The sequence below is a fragment of the Emys orbicularis genome, chromosome 9 (genome assembly GCF_028017835.1).
Source record: "Emys orbicularis isolate rEmyOrb1 chromosome 9, rEmyOrb1.hap1, whole genome shotgun sequence".
Lineage (NCBI taxonomy): Eukaryota > Metazoa > Chordata > Testudines > Emydidae > Emys > Emys orbicularis.
This window is the reverse complement of record NC_088691.1, coordinates 100,390,354-100,414,702: the sequence shown is the minus strand read 5'-3', so window position 1 is coordinate 100,414,702 and position 24,349 is coordinate 100,390,354. Positions and strand designations below refer to the sequence as shown.

At 44.2% G+C, this 24,349-nt stretch overlaps 1 protein-coding gene across 1 annotated transcript in view; it reads right to left on the bottom strand.

The window, feature by feature from the left end:
* The window catches only part of ABCC5 (ATP binding cassette subfamily C member 5), a 69,569-nt gene extending 48,396 nt beyond the window's left edge, over positions 1–21,173 (bottom strand). The window contains exons 1-2 of the mRNA XM_065411200.1: positions 21,134–21,173; positions 18,978–19,148 (exon numbers count right to left, since the gene is read on the bottom strand). Of these exons, the coding sequence (XP_065267272.1) occupies positions 18,978–19,094 (117 nt within the window). The 5' untranslated portion in view covers positions 19,095–19,148; positions 21,134–21,173. The remainder of the gene's footprint in view (positions 1–18,977; positions 19,149–21,133) is intronic.
* Between the last annotated feature and the right edge of the window lie 3,176 nt (positions 21,174–24,349).

Sequence of the window (24,349 nt, the reverse complement as noted above, 5' to 3'; positions counted from 1 at the left end):
GGAAACTGCTTTTGAAAGGAGTCTATATTCTTCTCAATACACAAGGCAATAGGTGTGTGTAAACCCCTGGGCAGCAAGAGGAGAATGCATCTCATGGTGTTGGCACAGCAGACAGAAGCTTGAAGAGTTGCTGTAAATGCCAGATTTGAGTCACCGGAAAGCAGTGCACCACACTGCTGTTTAATAATGATGTCTTTGAGAAGACCCTGCAGCTCTTTGTGTCGTATTAAAAAAAGCCAATAAAGGCATGCAGTTTTAAGCCAAGTCCACACTAAAATGTTGTTAAGATGACCCAGCGACACTGCTCAGGGGATGTGAAAAATTCACACCCCTGAGAGACGTAGTTAAGCTGACCTTGTCCCTGATGTAGACAGCACTAGGTCGGCAGAAGAATTCTTCCGTTGGCCTAGTCACCACCTCTCAGGGAAGTGGATGAACTACCGCAATGGGAACCCCTCCCGTGGCTGTACTCAGTGGCTACATTGAAGCGCTATAGTGTTGCAGCTGTGCCACTCTAGCCGCTGAAGTTTAGATAAAGCCTTAGGTCTGATCCATACTGGCAAGTTTCTGCGCAGTAAAGCAGCTTCCTACGCTGTAACTCCCGAGGCATACACGCTGCCAAGCCACTTTGCATGCAGAAACTTGGATTACAGCGCTGTGATTGGCCTCCGGGAGGTGTCCCACAATGCCTGTTCTCACTTCTCTGGTCATCGGTTTGAACTCTACTGCTCTGTCCTCCGGCGACCAACCATGAGCCCCACCCCTTAAATTCCTTGGGAATTTTGAAAGTCCCCTTCCTGTATGCTCGGTGACGCTTCCAGTGGTCTCAGTGCATCTTTCCAAGTGACCATGCCTGCTCCACGCACCAGGCGATCCCCCGCTTGGAGCAATGCCGAGCTGCTAGACCTCATCAGCATTTGGGGAGAGGAGGCTGTCCAGTCCCAGCTGCGCTCCAGCCATAGGAATTATGATACTTACGGACAGGGGATGTGAGTGAGTGCTGGACCCAGACTAGAAGGAGACTTGTCTATAAAAGGAAGTTTACTGGGTGAGGTTTTTAATCTGTATTCCGTTTTCTTAGACATAGACTTGCGTGTTTTATTTTATTTTGCTTGGAAATTCACTTTGTTCTGTCTGCTATTACTTGGAACCACTTAAATCCTACTTTCTGTATTTAATAAAATCACTTTTTACTTATTAATTAACCCAGAGTATGTATTAATACCTGGGTGGGCAAACAGCTGTGCATCTCTCTCTATCAGTGTTATAGAGGGCAAACAATTTACGAGTTTCCCTTTTTCTCCGACAAGGGGGGGGGAGGAGGAGAAGAGGCGGGGGGGAGGCCTTGGGGAAGGGGCTGGAATTGGGGCATACCCCCTCCAGGCCCCTGTGTGAGCACCCCCACGACCCCAGCCCACACCCACAGCCCTCTGCCCACCCCTGCACCCCCCTCACATACCCCAAGCCCCCTGCCCTGACTCATGCACCCCCACACATACATCCAGCCCCCTGCACCCCTTCATACACATCCAGCCCCATCCTGACCCCTGCAGAGGTGGAGGGGATCCTGTTTACCCCCTCCCCAGCCCTGCTGCGCTTGCAGTTTACCCCTGACTCCTCCCTTGCTCCAGAGACCAACCCTAGCTCCTGCCCCACTGTGCTTTTACCCCCAGCCCCTTTTACAATCATTCCCCAGGGGAGCCCACAAATATGTTTGGCGCCGGGCCCACAAAAAGTTAATCCGGCCCTGACTTTCTCACTCTGAACTGGTTAGTGACCAATCGGTAGCAGTCTGGAGTAGCCAGCTTCCACAGTGCAATGGCCATGCGCTTCTCCAACGGCAAGGCAGCTCTCATTCGCATGTCCTTGCTCTACAGGGCTGGGGCGAGCTCATCAAACAGTCCCATGAATGTGGTTTTCCTCATCCGAAAGTTCTGCAGCCACTGCTCATCATCCCACACGTGCATGACGATGTGATCCCACCACTTCGTGCTTGTTTCCTGAGCCCAAAAGCAGCATTCAACTGGGCTCAGCACCTCCGTGAATGCCACAAGCAATCTCATGTTGTTGCTACTACGCAGGGTGAGATCAATGTCGCACTCCTCTTGCCTTTGTAGTTTAAGGAATAACTCCACTGCCACTCATGACATGTTAGTCAGAGCGAGCAGCATATTGGTTAACAGTGTGGGATCCATTCCTGCAGACCGAAGATACAGAGTGTGCAGTACACAAACCTTTGAAAGATGGCGCCAAATGCGGACGGAAGCACAGGGGTTGCTGGGATGCGAAGCAATGCATCCCGGGGCATTAGGCAAGACCCAGGATGGCCCGCCACACCCTCCGTCTTCCCACAACACTTAGTGACAGAAGAGGAAGAGATGCTCTGTGGGATAGCTGCCCAGAGGGCACCGCTCCGAATGCCACTGCAAGTGCCACAAGTGTGAACACGCTATTGCGCAGGCAGCTGACAGTGTAAACACACAACAGCGGTTTCCCTTCAGCGCTCTCTGAGCGGCGCTGTAACTGCCAGCGCTGTAACCCTGCCAGTGTAGACACAGCCACGGTGAAATGAAGCTTCTACAACACACATATACTGATTGTACCATCAATGCACAGCAACAGACTTAGCACTGTTTTTAGTTAATATCAAATTCAGTTGTCCTGGGCTTCTGAACTCTTAGTTTATATGATCATTTGTTCAGCACTGACTACGTGCTGAACTCCCCTTGTGGCACAGGTTTCTTTTATTTTACTTGGTAAGTAAACTAGCATGTACATCAGCAAATACGGTAAACAACAGGCTTCAACTCATATCTACTGGATTCAGTGACATCCAAATTGTGGGCATGCATGCCAATAAATGGGGCAATTCCTGCCACACTTTTTCTAATTCACTATCTTGCTAACGCAGCATCGGGGGTTATAGAATATTAAAATACAAATACATTAAAAGCACATCTAGATTGCAAAGTCAAGCACTCAAAAGGTAGGAAACGGCAGGTTTATAGCTGCCCTTTGCACATCCATCCTGTGACTTGAGTAAGGTGGGACCTGTGATAATACGTCATCACATAATTAAGGAATGTATCATAATCTATATGCACAAGGGAGACAAATTAAGGTTGTACAGGCACCCTTTCTACTAGCATTCCCCAATTTTCAGATATTTGACTTTGCAGCCAAAAAATATTTAAGATAACTTTTATGTAATTTCCCAGGGAAGGGGATGTTTTGTTTTTTAATTATATTACATGCAACTGTAATAAGTCATCACCCATCAAAATGAATCATCAAGTTTGGAAACCTGGACCTTCAACACTGCAGCACAGACTGCTACCACGTGAACTACAGGACTAATTACATTAAGTTGGCAGCAGGAGAAGGCTGTTCTCCCAGAAAGGGGGTGAGGGATTCAGAGGGGATGAACCACTGGGTTCAGGTGGTGGATTTGGGAAAACCAGCCTGATCTCTTCACCTCTAGATTTGAGAGAGCTCCTGCCCCATGTGGCTCCCCAGGATAGCCCCACTGGCCCATTCCCCCTATGTGCTGGGGAAGCCCTGCCCAGAAATCTTCTCCCCACTCCCAACCTAGTGGATGGAGTCACAGCACCACTCAGGTTTGGGACAGCCGGGCACCAAGTCACAACCCTCAGAAGGGGCTGGAACAGGAGCCACTGCTGGAGGGTGTGATGGGGAGGCTTGCTCTCCAAAACCCATCCTGGGCCTTCCCTGCACACCAGGCTTGGATTGGGGTTGCAGTGCCGGGGCGGACGGTTCATAGATGTAGCGGCGGGTCACCAAAAGAAGACAAAAAAGGCAGTTGGTGGGTTGCCTCAGTAAGAAGTTTCAGAACCCCTGATATATAAATTGCTTGAGAAGAAAGTTTGATGTGATTAAATGTATATAAAAACCCAAATATACATGCTACCCCAAAAGTTAGAAAGAAGTTGGGGGGGAGGAAGAAAGGGGTGAGGGGGAAATTGCTTGGCCAAAATGGAGAACTAGTCTGTGTATAGAATTCTTCTGGGATCTTTGCAGTTAAGAGATTGGAATGGGTGAGGTTTTATCTGAATAGTTTACAGGTATAGTCAGTTACTTAATTTCATTTGTCCCCAGGACAGCTCCAGGGTAACAGGAAGAAGCAGATATTCTGCTGAATGCAATTCCCTTATTTTTTCAGGACCAAGGGTATATCAAGCAGCGTTTTTAATGAGAAATGAAAACTGATAAGAGTAGCATTCCCCTGAACCAGTTCTCACACAAAAGCAGACATCTAGATGTGCTCATTCCTGCCTCAGGAGTCCACATAAGAGGGGTCAAACAAGGACTAACAGCAGGACTGTGGCTCAGGATTAAAGTGCACAGGCAGGGCAGTATATACTGCGAGGAACAGAATGGGATGGTTCATCTGCCAGTACTACATCAGGGTCATCAGCCCTGTTTGCACTCTAAATGCACTCTGGGTACTAGCAGAACTCTGGGATACTAACAGAAGCTCCTACTGCCCACTTCCTTACTTGGCTATGACTTAAAAACCAACATTAGTTTGTTTTGCCTGAAGACAGGGAAGTGTTTCAATTAAATTTTTCTAGGATGATTAATGCTGCACTTTTTCCCCTGCCTGGATTTCCTTCTTTGTCCAGACTGTGCAAGCTTTCATCTGCACCAGTCTGTCCTCACACCTCCCTGCCAATTTTCTTCTATCTATGCTATAGCTATAAAAACAGGATGGTTTCAACAGGCTCATTGCATACTTTGTATTTAATTATATATTTGTAAAAACATCAATGTGCTGTATAGCCCACTTCCAAGTGCCCCAGTGGGAAAAAGGAGAGGCACTTTTAAAATAATTCTGTTTCCAATTTCTTCCCTCTTCTTCCTCCTTCCCTCATACGATTTAGCCACTCAAGTACATATACTCCCCCATCAACCCACAATTCATTCACAGCAAGGTGCTGCGACACAATGGGTGTGAGGTTAATGTTTGCATGTTTTTGGTAGTTCACAGAAACACATTCATCTAATGCGTATGTATGAAAAGGGAGGAGACAGACTTTCATTCCTTGATTTGTTTTGTCCTAGGCATCATCGCAGTCATAGAACCTGCAATTCCTCTGACAGGTGCAGCTTTGGTTACACAGGTTTTCACTTCACTTCCTTGCTAGTGACATGTAATAGAAGAGTGCATGAAATTTTCAGGGTCCCTCCTAGTTTGAGCTGCTCCATCGCAGGAGAAATGAAAAACAGCTCCTCCCTGCATCACCACCCATCTCAATTCAGAGACAAATAGGACTTTTCTACCCAAGCCCCAAGTGAGTGACTTTAGAACTGATTAACTTTTGAGAAACGTGCTCCGATTTGCCTTGAAGCTCCCCCGAGACACAGCTATTGAAAATCCAATCACCCTCTATAATCCCACACACTGCCAGTACATGCGATTTGGGGATCACCATCACTACACAAAGCCTCTTCCTACATGTGGGTGCTCATTTTCTGAGCCAGGCTAAGTGGAAGCTTACACTACAAAACCACACACACCCAGTGTTAAACTAAGAACATATAAATGCAGGTTAAGGTTAACACACCCTATACATAGGTACATAACACTCTATACATAGGTACTGCAGGAGTCTACAAATGATTTTTCACATCATACTAGCTAGGAATCTAGGAGTGAGTTAAAGCTGTAATATGTCTGACCAGTTTTTATCGTGAGTGGAGTGTGTTCAGAAATGGCCTTTAAATATTAACTGCTTTCTATGGGGTGTTTAAACCACAAGTATAAATACATACCTAGGCCCTGGCCACTACATACATAATCAGAGACAGGTGGAATTTTTTTTTAAATAAATATTTTGACACCGGACTTATCCATAACAAAACTATTCACTATATCACTAATTTATGCTACATGGATACAAAGAAAAAATACACAGACCTCACAGATGAGTAATATTTTTAAAGTTCCAGGTCTTAAAAAAAAAAATGGACGGGGGAAAGAGAGGAAGATGTGGACCAGCTCTTTTCCCCAATCAAAGATTACTGGTGGGAAGCATTTTATTTTATGGAACAACCCCCAAAACAGCATTTGAAGCTACATCTTAGCTCTGAAACCGAACATTTAGATTTCCATTCTATGTCCCCTCCAATAATTTGCATAAATCAAGTTTTAATATTTAAACGTAACCACTAGGGCATATCATAGTAGGAGAGCAGCAACTATAGTTAAGATTGCATAACTGTTTCCATTGTAACCCATTTTCCATCAACCAACTTTCAGTTTCCAGGCTGAAATTTCATGACGTATCTGGCTGGTTTCACTACCCTTGCAAGTTTGAGCAAAATCAGTTCAGCCATTTTTTGGCACAGAGCGAGTAAGGAAGTTTATCCTGTTATACAAGAATGCTAGCAACTCTTTTGTACCACTATCGTCGAAATCGCTGTGGGTCGAACATTTCAATTTGGTATGGGTAACATCTCTCACTGAGCAGCAGTACTCCTGCCTTCTTGTGTAGGAAAGTGGTTTGATTTGACTAAGTTATTAGCTTCCAGAAGAAAAGGAAGTCACCAAGCTGGACATACAGATTAGATTTTTTGCTAAACTTGAGAGATGCAACTAAGGAAGGTTGTATTGTGTGTGAATGTTTAGCTGCAAACCAGCAAAAACCTTGGCAGTTGTGTAAGGGCTGATGCATTGTATTTGAGTAGTAGCGTGTGATTGTGTAACTAAAGAATGTGGCAATAATACATATGTGCAAAGAGGAAGAGTTAAGTTTGTACATAGAACAACCTGCATTTTCAAAATGGAGTGCTTCACCATGCAATCTGACAGTCCTATTTGTGATGCCAACAGGCCAGCTCAAATCAAATCCATAGGCCAATTCACTTGCGTGTGAATATCAAATAAATGTTAATGTTCTTGTCTTCACTTGCCTATAATCTGTTTATTATCACATCACATATATCCCATACTTTATTAAACCTAGATCAAAAGTATAGGTTAGTGTTAAGGTAAGAATTTACTTTATGTGTAAGCTTCATGAAAACTAATGAAAGATTCTTTGGATTGCTGTACTAAAAACATTGTGTAGATCTCTGTAATTGGATTGCCCATCACTGGGTTTGGGTTTGGAATTGTAAATGAAGATGCATGCTAACTTCAAAAGCATGAGTCATTGGGTATGACAATGCGAAATCCATACAGACCCAGTGTGCGTTTAGTCAAAGGAAAAGCCCATGCTGTGATGAACACACTTGCCAGATTGCTTTCCAGGGTAAACAGCTGTAAGAATGGATCCAGGGAATGATCCGGCCTCTCTGAGCTGTTTGGACACTTTCAGAGAGCATTCCAGATGCAAGACAGAGATCCCCAAAGGTTATTTTGGGTAACTCAGACTCTTAGGGAAAACTAGCAGATCACTACATCTCTGCTATCACTTTGGATTTACAACCTTGGACTCACCTTTTAATGTATTTTACCTGCTTTAACCTCTCACTAACTCATTTTTTCTTCAGAGTAGCAGCCGTGTTAGTCTGTATCCGCAAAAAGAACAGGAGTACCTGTGGCACCTTAGAGACTAACAAATTTATTTGAGCATAAACTTTTGTGGGCTACAGCTCACTTCATCAGATGCATAGAATGGACCTTTAAGTTAGTTTATTAGAGAAATTGGCTACCAGCTTTGTTTTTGGTGCAAGATTGAGAGTATCCATTGACCTGGGGTAAGTGGCCGATCCTTTGGGATTGGGAGTAACCTAATTGTTGCCTGATTTAGGAGGTTAATATTAATTTGGATAGTATGGGTTTTAGGCTCGCCAATCTGTTTGATCAGAAGATAAGAAGGTTCTTGTCCCGAATCAGACTCCACAGAATTTACAAAGGACCCTCAGGGGTATGACAGGAAGCTCACACGGAGACAGATATAGCCTTAAAGACTTTTTATTAAGATAAATGAAGTAGTAATTAAATGGTAAAATAATCAGAGTTACAAAGTTACAATTGTATTACTGCTATTCAAAAGATACATATGGTATTATACGCTACAAAGCTTTGGTTAATATACTCACACCCTTCCTTGATGTCCTGTGTCGCTCACCATCAGGTGCAGCCTCGCCTCTGGCGGTTCAGGTTCCTCAATTCTTGAGTGAGAGATGCAACACTTAGAAGCTAGAGCTAAGAGCTATCGAAGCTAACTTAAGAGTTTACTTAACTAACAAACTTAAAATTAAAACCTAATAAACACAACTAAGAACAAAAGCTTAGGGAAACCAAGCTTCGCCTAGTCCCCTTGGAACTTAGAAAGTTTAAGAAAAACAAGTACAGCCTCCTAGTCTACTCTAGCAAGGTGGGTCACCTCTTTTATAGGGCACAGGTGCCTGAAATCCTTCCTCCTATGCCCAAACTTCATTCCGCACCCACAAAAATGTTAGGGTACACTTACTCCATAGGCTAGTATGTTTGTACGTATTGATGACATGTACATACATATTAATGACATTAGATCATACACACACGTTATTTTTGTTCTCCTGATTGTTTTGGTTCTTTCCTTGTGGTTTACCTGTTAAGTCTGAGGGTACAGACTTGGAAACCCTCTATGCCATTCTACCATTATCTATCTAGGTGAACGGTCTTATACATGTGTGGGTGTTGACTTGCTATCTGGGTGAAAGGTGCCATACATATGCAAGCCAACTTTGCTATCTGGGTGAAAGGTCCCTGTCATAGATATGCTAACTTTGCCTTGGCTCAACATACAGGATATGGCCTGTAGGTCCCTTGCATTACATCCAAACTTATTTTAATATAAATCTATAAACCTATTACAATAAACCAAATACTTAAACTATATGGAAAAAAAATTATATATATATGCGCATGCAAGGAGGTTAATTCTATAGGCTACATAATGTAAGGTGATTTTTGGTTTTAATAACCTTTCATCATGAAGCGTAGCTTGTCTGGGCAGCAAGATGTGCTGGAGACCCTACAAGAACTGTTTGTGACTCCATGGTAAAACTAATATAGTAATCCAGGAGTACACATTTGTTATTGCCTTGGTGAAACCTAATTATAGAATATAGCTCCAGTTTGGACTGTCTGCCCTGTTTTCTGATAGTGAGATCTGAGACTGGCACTCTCAGTTGTGAGCTACTAGACAGCGTGACACTATTAATGCAGCTTTTCTCACTGGAACATGAGAAAGATGGACCAGCTCTTCACTGCAGGAGCCTGGAAATAGTCTCATAGAAGTAAACACTCCAGAACAGAGATTCTCAAACTGTGGTCCGCGGAGTTCCCTCTAAGGTGTGCGGCTGCCCAGGCACGCACAAGAGAACGAAGGGCCACCCACCTAATTAGTGGGGCCGTGCAGTTTTTTTTAATATAGCGCTTTTATCCAAAGTGCTTTACAATACTTAGCTAATGGTACAAACAACATTTGGAAAGATCATTAAGTGGTCCGCTGAGACCCTCAGCAATTTTCAAGTGGTCCATGGAAAAAAAAAAAAAAAAAAAAGTTTGAGAACCACTGCACCAGAATAAAGTGGATCACATCATCTAACACAGATGGCCAGGAACTTTCACAACAGCACTTACCTAAGGTACCTACAACATTCCTGCAGTTCAAGTATTAAAGTTTCTGCCTTGTCCAATTGTGTCTGTAGTTCAGGCTAATGTGGCCGACAGTTGCAAAAACGCTGGAGGCACTGCTTGGATAGGATTCTTCATTATATGTAGGGCACACACTCCAGCTCTGTGTTAGAACCAGAGGCCATGTGGGAAGACTTGGCACAGTAGGAACAGCTAATAAGCTTTTAAAAAGTAAATTATAAATTTGGGGGGAGGGGGCACAGAGCACTGCTAGGCAGAAGACTAGGGGCAAATCTGACCACATGCATCAGTGTCTTATGCTGTGGTTCAGATGAAGGGAAAGGAGTTTCTTTATCTGCAGAACAGCAGCTGTAAAGACCCAAACAGCAGACCTATTCCAGGCCATGGATAATCTGGGTAAACTGGCTGTCTAGACTGTTACAGAATCAATTTCTTCCCCCATTATAACAAATTCTCTTGTTACTTTGTGAATAACCTCATTTGCGCCTACACTCAGCTATCTACCTCGGGAAGAGACAGATGCAATGTCTTCTTTGCTTGAGTGGGACTGTGGGGGAATTTTTGCCTACAGCTGTGTGCGTTGGATCCATTCCCTTCCCAGCTGAAGCTCTATGGCATGTGGGGAAGTAAGGGGTAATTATTGATCTGCTTCCCAAAAAAAAAAAAAAAAAAAATCATAATAGGCTTAAGTCCATAGTATGTCTCTAAAAAGAGTTTAACAGTGACCTATTATGAACGCATTTTTGAATCTTTATGAAGAGTTTAGAAGGCCTGAGAGTTTCTCATCTTTGATTTCTTTTTTTAATCTACACTAGAAGCTGGTGTCATCAGTTCATTAGTTCTGCAGTCACAAACAAGTCAAGAGTCAATGTTGAGCACTTCAGGGGATGGGCTTTAGGCAATTTGTTTTTGTTAAGATCTATTTAAACTTAATGAGTAGCGAACACTTTTGAGAGAGAACATCTCTAATGAATATGAAGGAGTTAGAATGCTGCAATCAAAGACGAGAGCACTCCCAGAAAACACACTCAAGACATCCAGGCAGTCCTCCAGCAAAGGCAGCATTGATAGCCTTGGGAATTTTAAGGGGAAAAAAAAAAAGAATTTTAAAAAAATTCTACTTCATGTTCTTAAAGCCTGTTGTGTCCATGTATCATATGACAGGTGAGTGCATGAGAGAGTATCCAGAAAGGTGTGTGTGTGGGGGGGAGGGTTTGTGTCTTAGTCTGTTGCATGTTTTTGTTGAGCCAATACAAATATCTAAACTGAATAATCTTGCCCTCATTCCCCACTTGCCTCTACCTTAGAGCAGAGGTGGCCAACCTGTTGCTCCTGAGCCGCATGTGGCTCTTCAGAGGTTAATATGCAGCTCCTTACCTAGGCACTGATTATGGGGCTGGAGCTAGAGATGCTATCTTTCCAATGTGCTGGGGGGTGCTCATTGCTCAACCCCCTGCTCTGCTCCAAGCCCTGTCCCCACTCCACCCCTTCCCCCAAGGCCCCTGCCCCTTCCCCTGAGCCTGCCATGCCCTCGCTCCTCCCCCCTCCCACCCACAACCTCCTGCGCACGTCAAACAGCTGATTGCGGTGGGTGGGGGGGGGGAGTAGGCGCTGATTGGTGGGGGCTGCCGGCAGGTGGGAGGCGCTGGGGAGCGGATGGGGGGCTGCTGACATATTACTTTGGCTCTTTGGCAATGTACGTTGGTAAATTCTGGGTCCTTCTCAGGCTCAGGTTGGCCACCCCTGCCTTAGAGATCCACACCATAGGTCCTCCTAGGTTAGTGTAACTGCTCAGAGGCTGGTAGGATAGTTCTCTCAGAGGGGAGAGGAACGCTCAGAGCTTTAAGAAAAAAAAGCTGAAGAAAACAGATGGTATTGTTATTATCTCCTATTTCCCTCCTCTTGACCGCAGAAACCGCTTTCTCTACCCACGACACACGCACTGTCAGTGACAGGCTTCCCCTGTGCATGATTGTTCTAGTAAGAACTGACGTTCTAATAAATGAACTATAATCCAGTTCCCGACAGTAGTGCAGAAGCTCCACTACAGGGCAGTCAAACTGGATTTTTAGAACCACTATCCCCTCCAAGTTATTCCTTCAGAGTTCATCTTCTTGGTCTCCCACTGTCAGCTACAACCCAAAATACTTCCCATTGTCTGTCATCTTACCTCTTGCCTTGTCTCTGTACCTCACTTTCACTGACTAACTGTTCCCTCTCTGCTCTCTCTTCTCCCCTGCCTCCTACAGCAAGACAGCACAACATATGCAACTACCATAATGGCAGAACCAATCTACTCCCTCCGGTCAATACGCTGCTCCCTCAGTCTACAGGACATGGGCACAGTTTCATGGAGCAATGGGAGTCCAGCAGAAGGAATTGCTGGACCAGCACTCCTCTACTACAGCAATTTACTCTCGGCATTAGCAGACCAGAAACAGCACAAAAGTGGAATTTCTCCTCCAATACATGAGGTGTAGGCTAAGTGCTTGGCAGAAGCAAAGATGAGTTTTTTAAGAATGAGTGTTTTTCCACTCATGGATGAAAATTAACACTCTGATAAACTCTTAGGGTATGTATACACTGCAATTAAACACCCGCAGCTGACCAGGGCTTGCAGGTCTTGGGCTGTAAAACTGCAGTGTAGATATTTGGGTTCAGGCTGGAGCCCGAGCCCTGGGAACCTGCGACCCTCCAGTCCAAGCCCAAAATGTCTATGCCGCAATTTTACAGCCCCACAGCCTGAGCCAGCTGACATGGGCCAGCCTTGGGTGTTTAACTGCCGATAGACATACCCTTAGATCTCCCAGTATCCTACCGCATGCTTTGATAAAACGAATGGTTCCTTGCAGTCGCGGAATCTCCAAGTGCAGAATGAAAACAAATTCATTCATTAATTTCCAGCACCCAGAAATTTAATTACTACAGTATGAGATGTGAAGTCTAAGATTTCTGGCTGCAGGATTTGGAGACTGTGTACCTTGTATGCAGTTTTTCTTCTATGTTAGCTGTAGTAAACTGAACTATGAGACAGTGACCAGAATCAGACTTCTACTCTACTTAAGTTGTAGCAGATAAAGAGAAGGTAAAACTGCCAAATACTAGAACAGTTTAGATCTGAACTTGCTAAATGCATCAAGTTAATGCAAAGATACCCTCCAATGTGGTGAGAGATTTTACATGTGCAAACAAAGGCCTCAAGCTGGTGAGCACAGTTGTAAGAGTAGCAGAACAGACGGTTATCAACAAGTTTTCAAAAAGCATACATGTAAACACAGCCACGTTTACTGTGCCCCGGTATATCGCCTCCACTGCAGCCAAATGTTGATGGATCTGCTCACTTGGGCAGCAATTAAGCAAACAAATTCAGAACTTTGTGCCAAGTATGTCATACTTGATAAATGGCACCAATGGCATTTCACCCTATTTCTACAGCTAATCCACCAGGATTAGCTTCAAACATCACCTACACATAAAGCCACATAGGAACATCTTCAGATATAAAAAATGCCAGCTCAGAACAAATTCTAAAGCCCATTTGAGTCCACTGACTACATGGGAACAGAGACTGTTTTAAAGTGCTTGAGTATTTCAAAGATTATCTGGAAAATGTGTGTATCAGTATTTTCCACAGATTTTGGTCGTTTTTTCCCCCCCAGCACCTGAATCTCAGTGAGATTCATTTGTAGGGCTCCTAGTATGCAATAGGAGTCTTGCTAATGTCTAATAGCAATTGTGCCGATTGCTGATCAGCTTTATGCTCAGAGTAGGTCTGAGATAACACTTTGGCTGGCAACAGCCAGTGGCCAGTCTACACTCAGGCTCCCAATACTACTGACCAGCCCCATGGTGGAGGTGAATGGTGTCAGCAACAATGAGAAATTTTAGGAGTTTCCCTAGGGTAGGCAGGATCTTTGTCTGTTTCAGGACCTAAAAATGTGGTGCTGAATCCCAGCCCTCGAGACCTTTAAGCCTTACAGATGTTCAGTGCTGTCCCTGCAAGGCCTGCAAACTTGTCTACCTAGCCAAACTGCTTTCACCCAACAGAGCATTCAGGAAGGAATCCTGGGTAGGAATAGGGAGAATGGGAAAAGGTTGAAGAGAGAATTTCTAGGGCTCCACCCACTCCAACTCGGCAACATGGATTTTACCTGCATATTTTTAGCAGGTTCTATTGATGAGTCACTCTGATCAAAAATCAATCAATGTGGGTACAGCACTAACCACCAGTGTTTGTGCCATGTTTGAGAGGCGGTCACATCCAGGTCCCGTGGCAAAGAGCTTAAGGATATGTCTGCGTGGCAGCTGGGAGCATGCCTCCCAGCACAGGTCAACAGAGACACACTAGCTCTACTTGAGTGAGCATACTGCAGGTCGCAGAGTGACCGTGGCAGCAGTGGCTCAGGCTAGCCACTCTCTGGGTATGTACTACGGTGACAAGCCCGAGTCACTACCATGCTGCTATTTTTAAACTAGGGTGACCAATCAGAATGGGACCAGGGTGGGAGGATAAATAGGTTGCCTATATAAGACAAAGTCCCTAATATCAGGATATCTGGTCACCCTATTTTTACCATGCTAACTGAAGCAGAGCTTAGTGTCCGTCTAGCCACACTGGGAAGCACATTCCCATTTGTTGTGTACCCTACGCCTGAGAAGAGTGTGTTGGGGAGGGGGAGAGATACATTTTAAGAGATTACACACACACACACACACACATTACTGCTTCAAAATTAATTAATGACAACTCAAACTCAGGAATTTCCGGGAGTATTACATATCACTATTCCAAAATGCTTTTGGTTTTTAGGCCTTCCTGATAAATTGCTTCCTACCATAGCCCTTAAAGCTTTTCTGAAATGTAAAATTATTTCCATTCCTTATAACATGTCTCTTTTTGCAGTGGATTTTATGGACACAATTCCCAATAAGGTCCCAGCTAAGGAAAGATAAGCAATGCAGTCTCTGATATACTTTAAAGTACATGGTTAAGAAGTTTGAGAACAAAGGATACTAACTCATGTATTAAAATTCTAGTGAGATATTAATGGGATGTTTTAAAACATCCAGGATATATTATATCTGGTAAGACATGTTGGCTTTTTAGCATCAGTAAAATGATTGTTTGTGGAACCCTCCAACTACCTTTATATTTGTTAGCGCCAGAAAGCAGCATCCTTCATCTGGAAATTAAACATTGTGAAGCATCATGGTGCTAATTAGCACAGCATCTCCTTATACAGGAGCAAAGTGAAGTGTTTAATGCATCTTACAAAATAGAATATTACAGTCTCTTCTACAACATGGCTTTTAAAAATCCAGTGTGGCAAAAGCACATGTATAATTCGTTATTACAAACACTTATCCACCTTGCTTCAATAAGACTTTCATTTCTTATTCATATTTCTTTTAATTTTTAGGTTCCCAAAACACTTTTCACAGGTCCAAGTTTCTATGACAATGCCTCCATCAGGTAGCAGGAAACCTTGGGGATTAGTCTTACCTGTATGACAGGGCACTGGGCGTTAATACTTCAGGAATCCTGTTTGAGATAAATACCATGTTGTTCTTAAAAAGACAATCTCTTTTTGTCCACACAGCCAAGATCTGGCAGTGCTGTGAGCATGATACCCTTCGCTTTTGTGAAAGGAGCAACTCACTCAGCAAATACTATACTTACCCCCTACCAGCCATCCCTATAGATTTAAGATTAGCCCTTTTAGCCTTCTTTTGATAGAAGATTGGTGGCCACAGTGCCAGGCCCTGGGAGGAGATGGAATAAGAGCATCCGAATGGGAACTCCCTAGGACAAAATGACACAGAATCTTCACACACACTCAGGATTGGAGAGCGACCCGGGATTGACATGACACCCACCAGTAGCCCCTGGGTCTTGGCTGTGCAATGGCTCATACACCATCCTTTCGCCCATGAAAGGTCTTATTTAGGAGACAAGTGAACTTTTGCTGATCTCAATTTACTAAGTAGGATGTGCACAACTACTGCTTCTTAAAAGCAGTTTTTAGCACATGGAGAAATACAGAAGCCAGGACTTGAAAGACACACTCAGAGGCAAATCTGGTCTGGTGCAGCTGCAGCCTTGCCTGGAAGCATGAGAACCCAGTGACTAATAAAAAAATAAATACATACATTCATGCCACCATCTAGTTCTTACATCGCATTTTTCATCTATGGATCTCAAAGCACTTTACAAAAGGAGGCCAGTGTCATTACTCAGCATTCCACTTACTTTGCAGGTCCCCACTACTTATGAGAGCCAATGAAGATGACACCCCCTCAGGATGAGAGGAGGCACATGCGTTCAATACCCTCTGCCTGGACAGGAGGAAATGAACACCCCCAACTTCTTCTCAGAATAAAAGCTGTGCAAACACTTCTCTGGCAGCAGACTTTGCAACATGTGTATTGTGGTACATGAGAGGCTCGGTTTCAATGCAGTACAGCTCTGAACCACCACATTTCAGCATTTTCATTTCAGACCTTTGTAGCGGCAACTTCGTTGAACAGAAACTCTAGTTTCACACAACATACGTTTACAGCTATGTTGTAATTAGGAACAACAAAACTACAAACATTTAGCAATCCAGCTAGCATTAGCTACATTTAGCAATGTAGTCAAATAAATTGACATTGCTTAGTTAAAAAAAAAAGTGTTCTGTACATGTTGTTTGTTCTACATTTAATAACACTGACCAAGATTGTTTGAGTGCTCTCTGCCAGGACCCTCACATTATTTATTTGTACTATCTGATTGGGTCTTCTGGGCACTATTGACCAGGCTCCACTGTGCTAGGCAATCCGTGTGCGCGCATGCACTCTCACTCTAAAAAAGAGTAACAATGACAGACAAGCAACCACTTGATATTAAAAAATAAACCTGATTTGAGGGTTTTTTAATTTATTTTTTATTTTTATTTACATACACACTATTGTTCTACACCAGCCCTTTCTAAATCTTATTGTCCCCTCTTTGAGACTTACCTGTTTTCTGATTTTTTATTTTTTTTTTAATAATCCTAGCCCTTCCTGTTTTGTCCTTCTCTGTTAACCATTTGACTTTTTTTTTTTTTTTAAATATATATATATAAATACATAACCCAGTCCTACCGCTCCCTGTCCAGCCTGGAGCCCTGGACTATTCATCCCATCTTTGTTCTCAGAATTCCACACTTATGGCTGACAAAGGTACAGAGTGTTCCACACAGCAGGCACCCCTCAAGTTCCAAACACTCAGAGGGTGCATGGCCTTTCCTGACCATCCACAGCAGGGAACTCCTCAGTGGGACCAGGTAGAGAGGTGCATCTCCAAAGATCCTGAACTGTAGCTCAAAGTGAATTTCAAAGCAAATGACCATGAAGCTTATTTCTTCTCAGGGGTTCCAAGAGAATAATTTGAAGCACAACACCACAATCAGTACAAGGTGTACTGGGCTAACTGCAGCTCACTTGGAGGTAAACAGCAGCTCATTCCCAGCAGCTTTAATAGGCTGTTCTTAGGATGCAGGCCAATCAGAAGAACCATCCTAATATGGCTACAGCTGGACTAAAAACCCATTGGCTAGGAAAGAAACAAGGCTGCCCACCAATGGTAACACTGTTGTCACCACCAATTCAACAGTGAAGAGTTGCTACTGGATAATGTATATTGGTTGTAAGCCAATCATAATAACGTAATCAATGCTGCTAAGAAGCTGCACCATGACTTCAGAGGAGCCCTGCTTCAGTATCACTGCCCGCATTAAAGCAGAAGTCAGATGTTCTGACTTGCCCTGAACAATGTCTGTTATCGATATTATGCTGAGTCACAGAGACTGTGCAGAAACTAAGTATACACAGCACTCAGCATTCTGCCCCACTGCAGAACAGACCATTCGATAACATTTCAGCCTCTAGTAGTGCAATGCTTTAGCCAGGATTAAAACCAACTGCCAAAAAAGGAACTTTATTGTCATTGATCTGAACTGTGTTTTTACATGTAAAGTACGATTATCTGACATTTAATATTAGCCTTTACAACAACATTCTCAATACAGTACTTGCTTTAAAAAACAATTTTTTTTTTATTTTTTTTTGGCACGAGAAAAGTCTATAAAAGTGACGAACCTATTTTTCATACTGGGGATTTCAGACAGGTGATCTTTGTAGAGTGTTTACTATGAATTCTGACAAATTAGCATGTTTACTAGAGTTTCATATTGTGTGCATATACAAATAATAGAGAATCCAAATATAAGCAAGACATGTTTGCAGTATTAATCACTTATTTTATTCGTTGTTTAAACTAGTATTTATTTCCTTAGCATTTAGATTAAAAAGTTCCTGTGAAAAAGATATGCCCCAATAGATTTCAAGTGTCAGTAGTCATAGTAAACATCCCTAATCTAACTTGAATTGGCATAAATAACTGGTTCTGAGCTACACCTTTCACAAAAGTGGATCATGATTGTCAAGATTTATTGAGTAGTTTTTTTCTGTACACCGATTTGTCTTGCAGCATTTATGTTCCTGTTACGATTACCAGCTAGCTATACATATGCATAACTCCATTCTTATTAACCCATCATAAACTCACTAGTCCTGATAAAATTGGAGAAGACTAGCACAGCAACTGAATGGCAGTGCCAATGTCAGAGTTTGGTTCTTAACTGGCAGGGACAATTAACTACTTCTGTGTCCAGCACAGGAAACACAATCAGCACTAAAGAGTAAAGAACTAGATATATATAGTGGTATACGGATATAATAAGATTCTAATTCATCCCGCTAAGTACAAACAATTCCTACTCCTAAGGCAAGTTAAACATCTGCTTCAGGAAAATAATCCTGAAAAACGCAATGCATGATTAAGAATGTCTTTAAGCTGCTAGCTCTGACTGGGGCATGATTAGCAAAGAGCTCTTTATGTTTTCATGCCATTTCTGTTGCTTCTGTGTTCAGAAGCATCATCCCAATGGTTAAATCGGACCTGTGCTTACAGATTTCTCTTGGCTTTATATCACCACAATTATATAGATAGCCCCATAAATGTGCATCAGAAAATGTTGTCTTTGTCAGACTAGTTGGCATAATTCAGTTTAGTTTATTTAATACTCTTGAAAACATCTATTTCAGTTTTGAGCATCTGTTAAGCACTAGTCTCCCCCACTAGTGCAATTTTGCACTAGAGGTTAATATATGTACAGTATGCCATCCAATGACCTCTCCCATGCAAGAGGCAGAATGCCCATCATTGACCTTCAAGGTAACAAACCTGGACAAAGCTGGCATGGCAAAATAGGGGTTGCTATATGTAATTTATTAAGCAGCCACACACAGACATGGAGAGTGGAAAAGAGAAACTGACCTTATATTTAGCTTGCTGGAATTTCAAACCTTCCTGCTCCGAGCCGGCTCTCTCCCTCACATTTCTATACCCAGGACTGGGTATAACATACTCTTTTCCTAGGTCGATGTCTTTCATCCTCTCCTTCCGTAAACGCCAGGGTTTACAGTTGTATTTTCACCTCAGAAAAATCTAAAGAGAATTAAAATCCCACTTTAAAACATATATCCTACGCCCTAAACAACCCTACATGATTTATAGGAAGCTTTTTAACCAAGGTCTTGGGTAGCAATTTTGAAATCTTATTATAACATGTGACCAAACTACTCCACAGTGCCTTGTGGGGAACTGATCCAAGAGCACATGAACCCCTTGCTGAGCTAGTTAAAGGATATCCTAAAGTATCCATGAGACTAAAGTGACTCATTGCAGAAGGGCCACTATAACATCTCCCTCACTTATAATTTTCAAGTATTTCTATCCTATGTAATCTTAATTGCTAGACATCAGTCATTTGATTCTAGCAAATTAAAAGTTTTTCCAAAAATGTTTCAATATCAAACACCTAGAGCTCTATTTTCTTGATTGCACAATTTTACATATTAGTATGCTAGTTTCAAAACCCATAGGACATACAGCATGCATCTCTACAAATCTAGCACAAGATATTGTCAGTCTTCTCTACAGCACCCACAGACACTATGAAAAAAGCCTATTCTTAAAGATAATTTTCTCTCCCACACAAGTACTATTCATCTTCATTACAAATGTGCACAAGCATTAAAACGTATTTACATTAGATTACATGCCTGCCTATACATTTATTTATAAAGAAATGCTTTGTGCTGCTGTGCATTTCAGACTGTTAACTCTTTCAGGTTATAATAGCAAATTCATCCATAAAACTGCTTGCATTGAAGTCACCTTGTCCCATGGCATTACATTTTAGATCTCCATAGTTGTTGATTTAAAAAACAAGTCACTATGAAGAGGTCAGTTTAAATCATACTGCAGCCAGAAAAATGTACTGGTGCAATGGACCATAACCCTATCATATGCAGTAACATCCACCACCCTCTCATATTAATTGCTTAAAGATCATTATCCAGGCTATTTCTGTAACATGCCCTTTGCCTCATATTTACAACTAGCCCTATTGATTTACAAGGTGGGTCAAGTAATAGCTTTTATTGGACCAACTTTAGTTGGTGAGAGAGACAGAAATTGGCCTAGTACAAGATATTACCTCACCCACCTTGCCTCTCTAATATCCCGGGACCCCCCACGGCTACCACACAACCTATTTACTTACAGAGAACCAGAATGTTTCCCACTATGCCCCTCCAGAGAGATCCACTCATGGAAGCAGGAATCCACGGGGAAAAAAAACACATGGGCCTCCTCCTCCTTGCCCCCACCCCTGCCTGCCTCGGGATTTATTTGTCTGCGCCGGCCGGGCGAGAATGATTCTTCATCTCGCTGCCGCCAGGCCTCGGTTTGCATCCAGAGCGTTCGCGGTACCTTGCTGGATGCTCCATCATCTCTGCTGCAGCACCCGCTGTGGGGCCAGCCGCACCCGGCACCCAATGGCTACAGTGCCAGCGCCACTAACGCACAGACACCAGCAACCCCGCCTGCAGATCTGCAGACGGGAGCAGCCACCTGCCCCCCCCCAAGCCACCGTGCACCCCCCACACCCCTTCCTAACCCTGGGCGTTTGTAGCCCCCCTCCTCCCCGGTACAAACAGCAGCGCCTGCACGCAGCATAAACAAGGGAGGGGTCCTCGGCCCTGACTGCCCTCTGCACCCCCAGCCCCGCACTGCAATCCCGCCCCCCGGAGCCACAAGCGCTACCCCCCGGCATGGGACGGGGGGGCGGTGGTGTGTGCGCCCCCCCGTCCCATGGATCACGGGGGGGGGGGCGGTGGTGTGTGCGCCCCCCCGTCCCATGGATCACGGGGGGGGGAGAGAGAGAGATGTCTCGCGCGTAACAAGGGCTCACGGGGGGGGGGGGGGCAATGCCCCCTCCCAGCCTGGTCTACACGAGCTCCTCCTGGGTGCCCGGGGCACCGGCCTCCCTCTGCCACCCTGGGGGCGGCCCCGCCTCACCGGTCCCTGGTGCACAGTGGTGGGGGGAGCCCGCCCCCGCCCAGCCATAACCTCGCCCCGCCCGTTACCTCGCCCGGCTACTGCCCCGCTGCTGCGGCTTCTGCACTCAGCGGCCCCCGCAGCCAAACCACAACCTTATAGCGGCGCCGGTGTCCCCACTGCGCCTGCGCGGTGCCGAGTCTCGCGCGAGGAACGACGGGACTCGTAGTCCCCCCGGCTAAGGCTGCGGAGCCGAGCCTAGGGGGCAGGAACGACACTTCCCGGCAGCCCCCGCGCCGGCCGGCTACTGTACTCTCCCTGCCGGTGCCGCAGCGCTCGCCGGGTCTGGAACGTTCTCCGCGGTCCTGTGGCCCCGCACGATCTGAAGGGGGAGGGTCGGGGCCGACCCGACCCCGCTGCAGGACGTGGGGGGAACGCGGCGGGGGGCGGCCCCCTGCAGGGCGGGGGGGCAGGTGGCAGCAGCATGCGAGGGTGGGGCAGCACCCCAGCCCTTTGCAGAGGGGCGGTGCGCGCCACTGCAGAAAGGGACTAACGCCAGGCCCAGGGCGGGGCGGGGGGGTCTCTCTCTGCTTCACTGCTGGCAGACACAGCTGGAGCGAGGCCCCTGCTTCCCCCTGCCTTGTTCTTTCACCCACTCCAGCTCATTTACATTGCATTAGGCCTGCCTGCAGGGGGGCAGCTTAGAGGGACCCCCCCAAAAAAAATCACACACCTCCCCCCCAATGTAAAGACAGCTTCTGTTAGAGGTTGTGTCTCATGGGGAAAAGACCCTGTTGCAGGCCAACCAGAAAAAGTATTAGGAGAATCTGCATTCTCATCTTGTTCATGTGGGGCATCATTGGTCCAGGGCTGAGTGCAACCTAGGATAGCAAAATACATAGGGTCTGTTTCTTCTGCATGTGGCTATAAATAAGGGGCAGGTACAATTACCACAGCCAGAAGTTCAGGCTCCCACATCCTCCCTAACAACTAGACCCCATTCTGTTCCCTCACATCCTTCATAAATATTAACAGATTGAGAGATAGGGAAACAGCTGTATCCCTAAACACACTTCATCCACTAAGAAACAGATGGCAGCTTTTCACTAGCAAAGACCCTTAAAAACGAGGGGACTAGAGTTTCTCTCTGTTTTAAAAAAGCCTTACCCCAACCCAGCAATTCTATCAGAAGTTAATCTTGGCTGATGTCTTGAGTAAGCAATTTATATAAACAGGTGCCCATTGCTATACCAATAATTGTTCTCCTGTCAGTAACTTTCTTCATCAAAGTTGCTATTTTTCAGGATGCTGAAACAGAATCATTGTAAAACTGGCATATGGGAAACCAACAAGTAAACTGGACCCTGAATGTTTGTTTCGGGTCCAGGGGATAAGAGCACAAATAGATAAGTAGGCTTGGCAGAATTCAATATTTTGTAACAAATTCTTTAGATAAAATGATTAATGAATGGATATCTGTTTAAATGTTCAGTTGTGTGAGAATATGTGAGGGATCAGAATTTAATGACATGTTGAAATTCAAAAGGTTAAATACAAGTAGTCAACATCACATGTCAAAAAAACAAATATCCTTAGATCAGACTAAGTTCTCAAATGCCATTTCTCTTTGCCTTTTTGTACATTTCAGTCTATCAGTGGCAATATTTTTTTCATTGGTTGTGTGTATGAAATTGACCTTTACCAACATCGACTGATAAAGATCTAATCCTTCCAAGCCTATATATAATGACACCACTGACAGATGTTTCAGGGTCAGCCTATACATAACTCCAGGAGCATTCATGAGCACAGATATATCACTCTGAGCCTGTACTATTTCTGGCAAAATTGAGAATCATCTCCATGGAGGATACACTAATATATTGGGACAGCAAGCCAGTTACTAACCAAAAGCAGAAGAATAGCATGGCAGGGCAGCCATGAAAGCACAGGGCTAATACGTTGGGTAATCATGCGTCTTCCCTCAAAATACTCCACTGAACTCAGCTATGCAATTTCAAACTGGTTTGGTTGGAATTTTACTGTGTTTGGGGATTATTTCATGTCAAGTGATACTGTGCACTCCATATTTTATAAGCAAGGGCGGATATTTGGACAGGAGCCAGAAGGATAAAGAGAACCTAAAACGCTTTTGAATGGAGTTATAAAACTGGACTCCTATTTACAACACACAGGAGTTCTGGTGTAAAAATACACACAGCTGCAATTAAACAGCACAACCAACAAGGTACAGGGTGTGAAGAATCATAGAACCTGAAGGGACCTCGAAAGGTCATCTAGTCCAGTACCCTGATGGTGAGAGAGAATCCAAGAACTTAGCATGATTTAAATCCAATATAAATCACTTATTTTAGTGTGTTGACATGTGTCATCTTGACCAGAATCAAATATCTGCCAAATATTTTAAAACAGCCATGAGTTCTGGGCATCCTGTACCAAATGTGGGCCTTACACAGGCTTCCCAATGAGGAGTTTGCCTTGAGTCTCATTCCAAGGTTGTAATTCTAAAAGCCAGGAACACGTGTACTTTGTCCTCTGGCACAATAATGGGGAAGTAGCCCTTGATCCCGAAATGCTTGCATTGTGCTTTTTTAAACAAACCTGCATGCTGCAGTCTTGTTACCAGTGGGGTCCAGCAGGTAGTTCTCAGCCTTCCTGACCCCAGAAGGGCACAGAGTAGCTTTCAAGTGAGTCTTTGGAGCCTGAATTGTGGAAGAAACAGGAAAGAAATTTAATTTTTTTTTTTTTTTTTAGTTGAAGAAATGAGAGAGCTCAAAGGTTCTGTGGCATCTGGTTGGAGACATGGGGAAGGACTGAACATTCAGCAAAAACACCAAAACCATTGAAAATGAGATCGTGACAAGACAAGTGGAGGAGAGGAAGTCATCCCAATAAATGAAGCAGAGGTAGAGTGCGCTGTGGCTGTGACTACACTGGCATTTTCCTTTATGTCCGTCACCTTTCCACTAGCACAGGGGCAGCTCCCCTGGTGGGAGGAATAGTAGGAGCACTAGGAGAACGGGTGCTGACATTTTAATCAGTATCACCTAACTTTGCTCAGGTCAGGTCTAGGCAACGTAGTGGTTGAAGCACAGGCGGCCTATTCACACTTGCATTCCTACAACTATAGATGCCCCATGCTTTTAGTGCTGGGTTCATTCCCCCATAATGACCAATGATAGCAGACTTTACCTAGACAAGGCCTGTAGGGAATTAAAAGTGTCACTGATTCAGGACCTGGGATTTGCTATTTTCAGTCCCAGACCAGGGATTTTAAAAAGTGA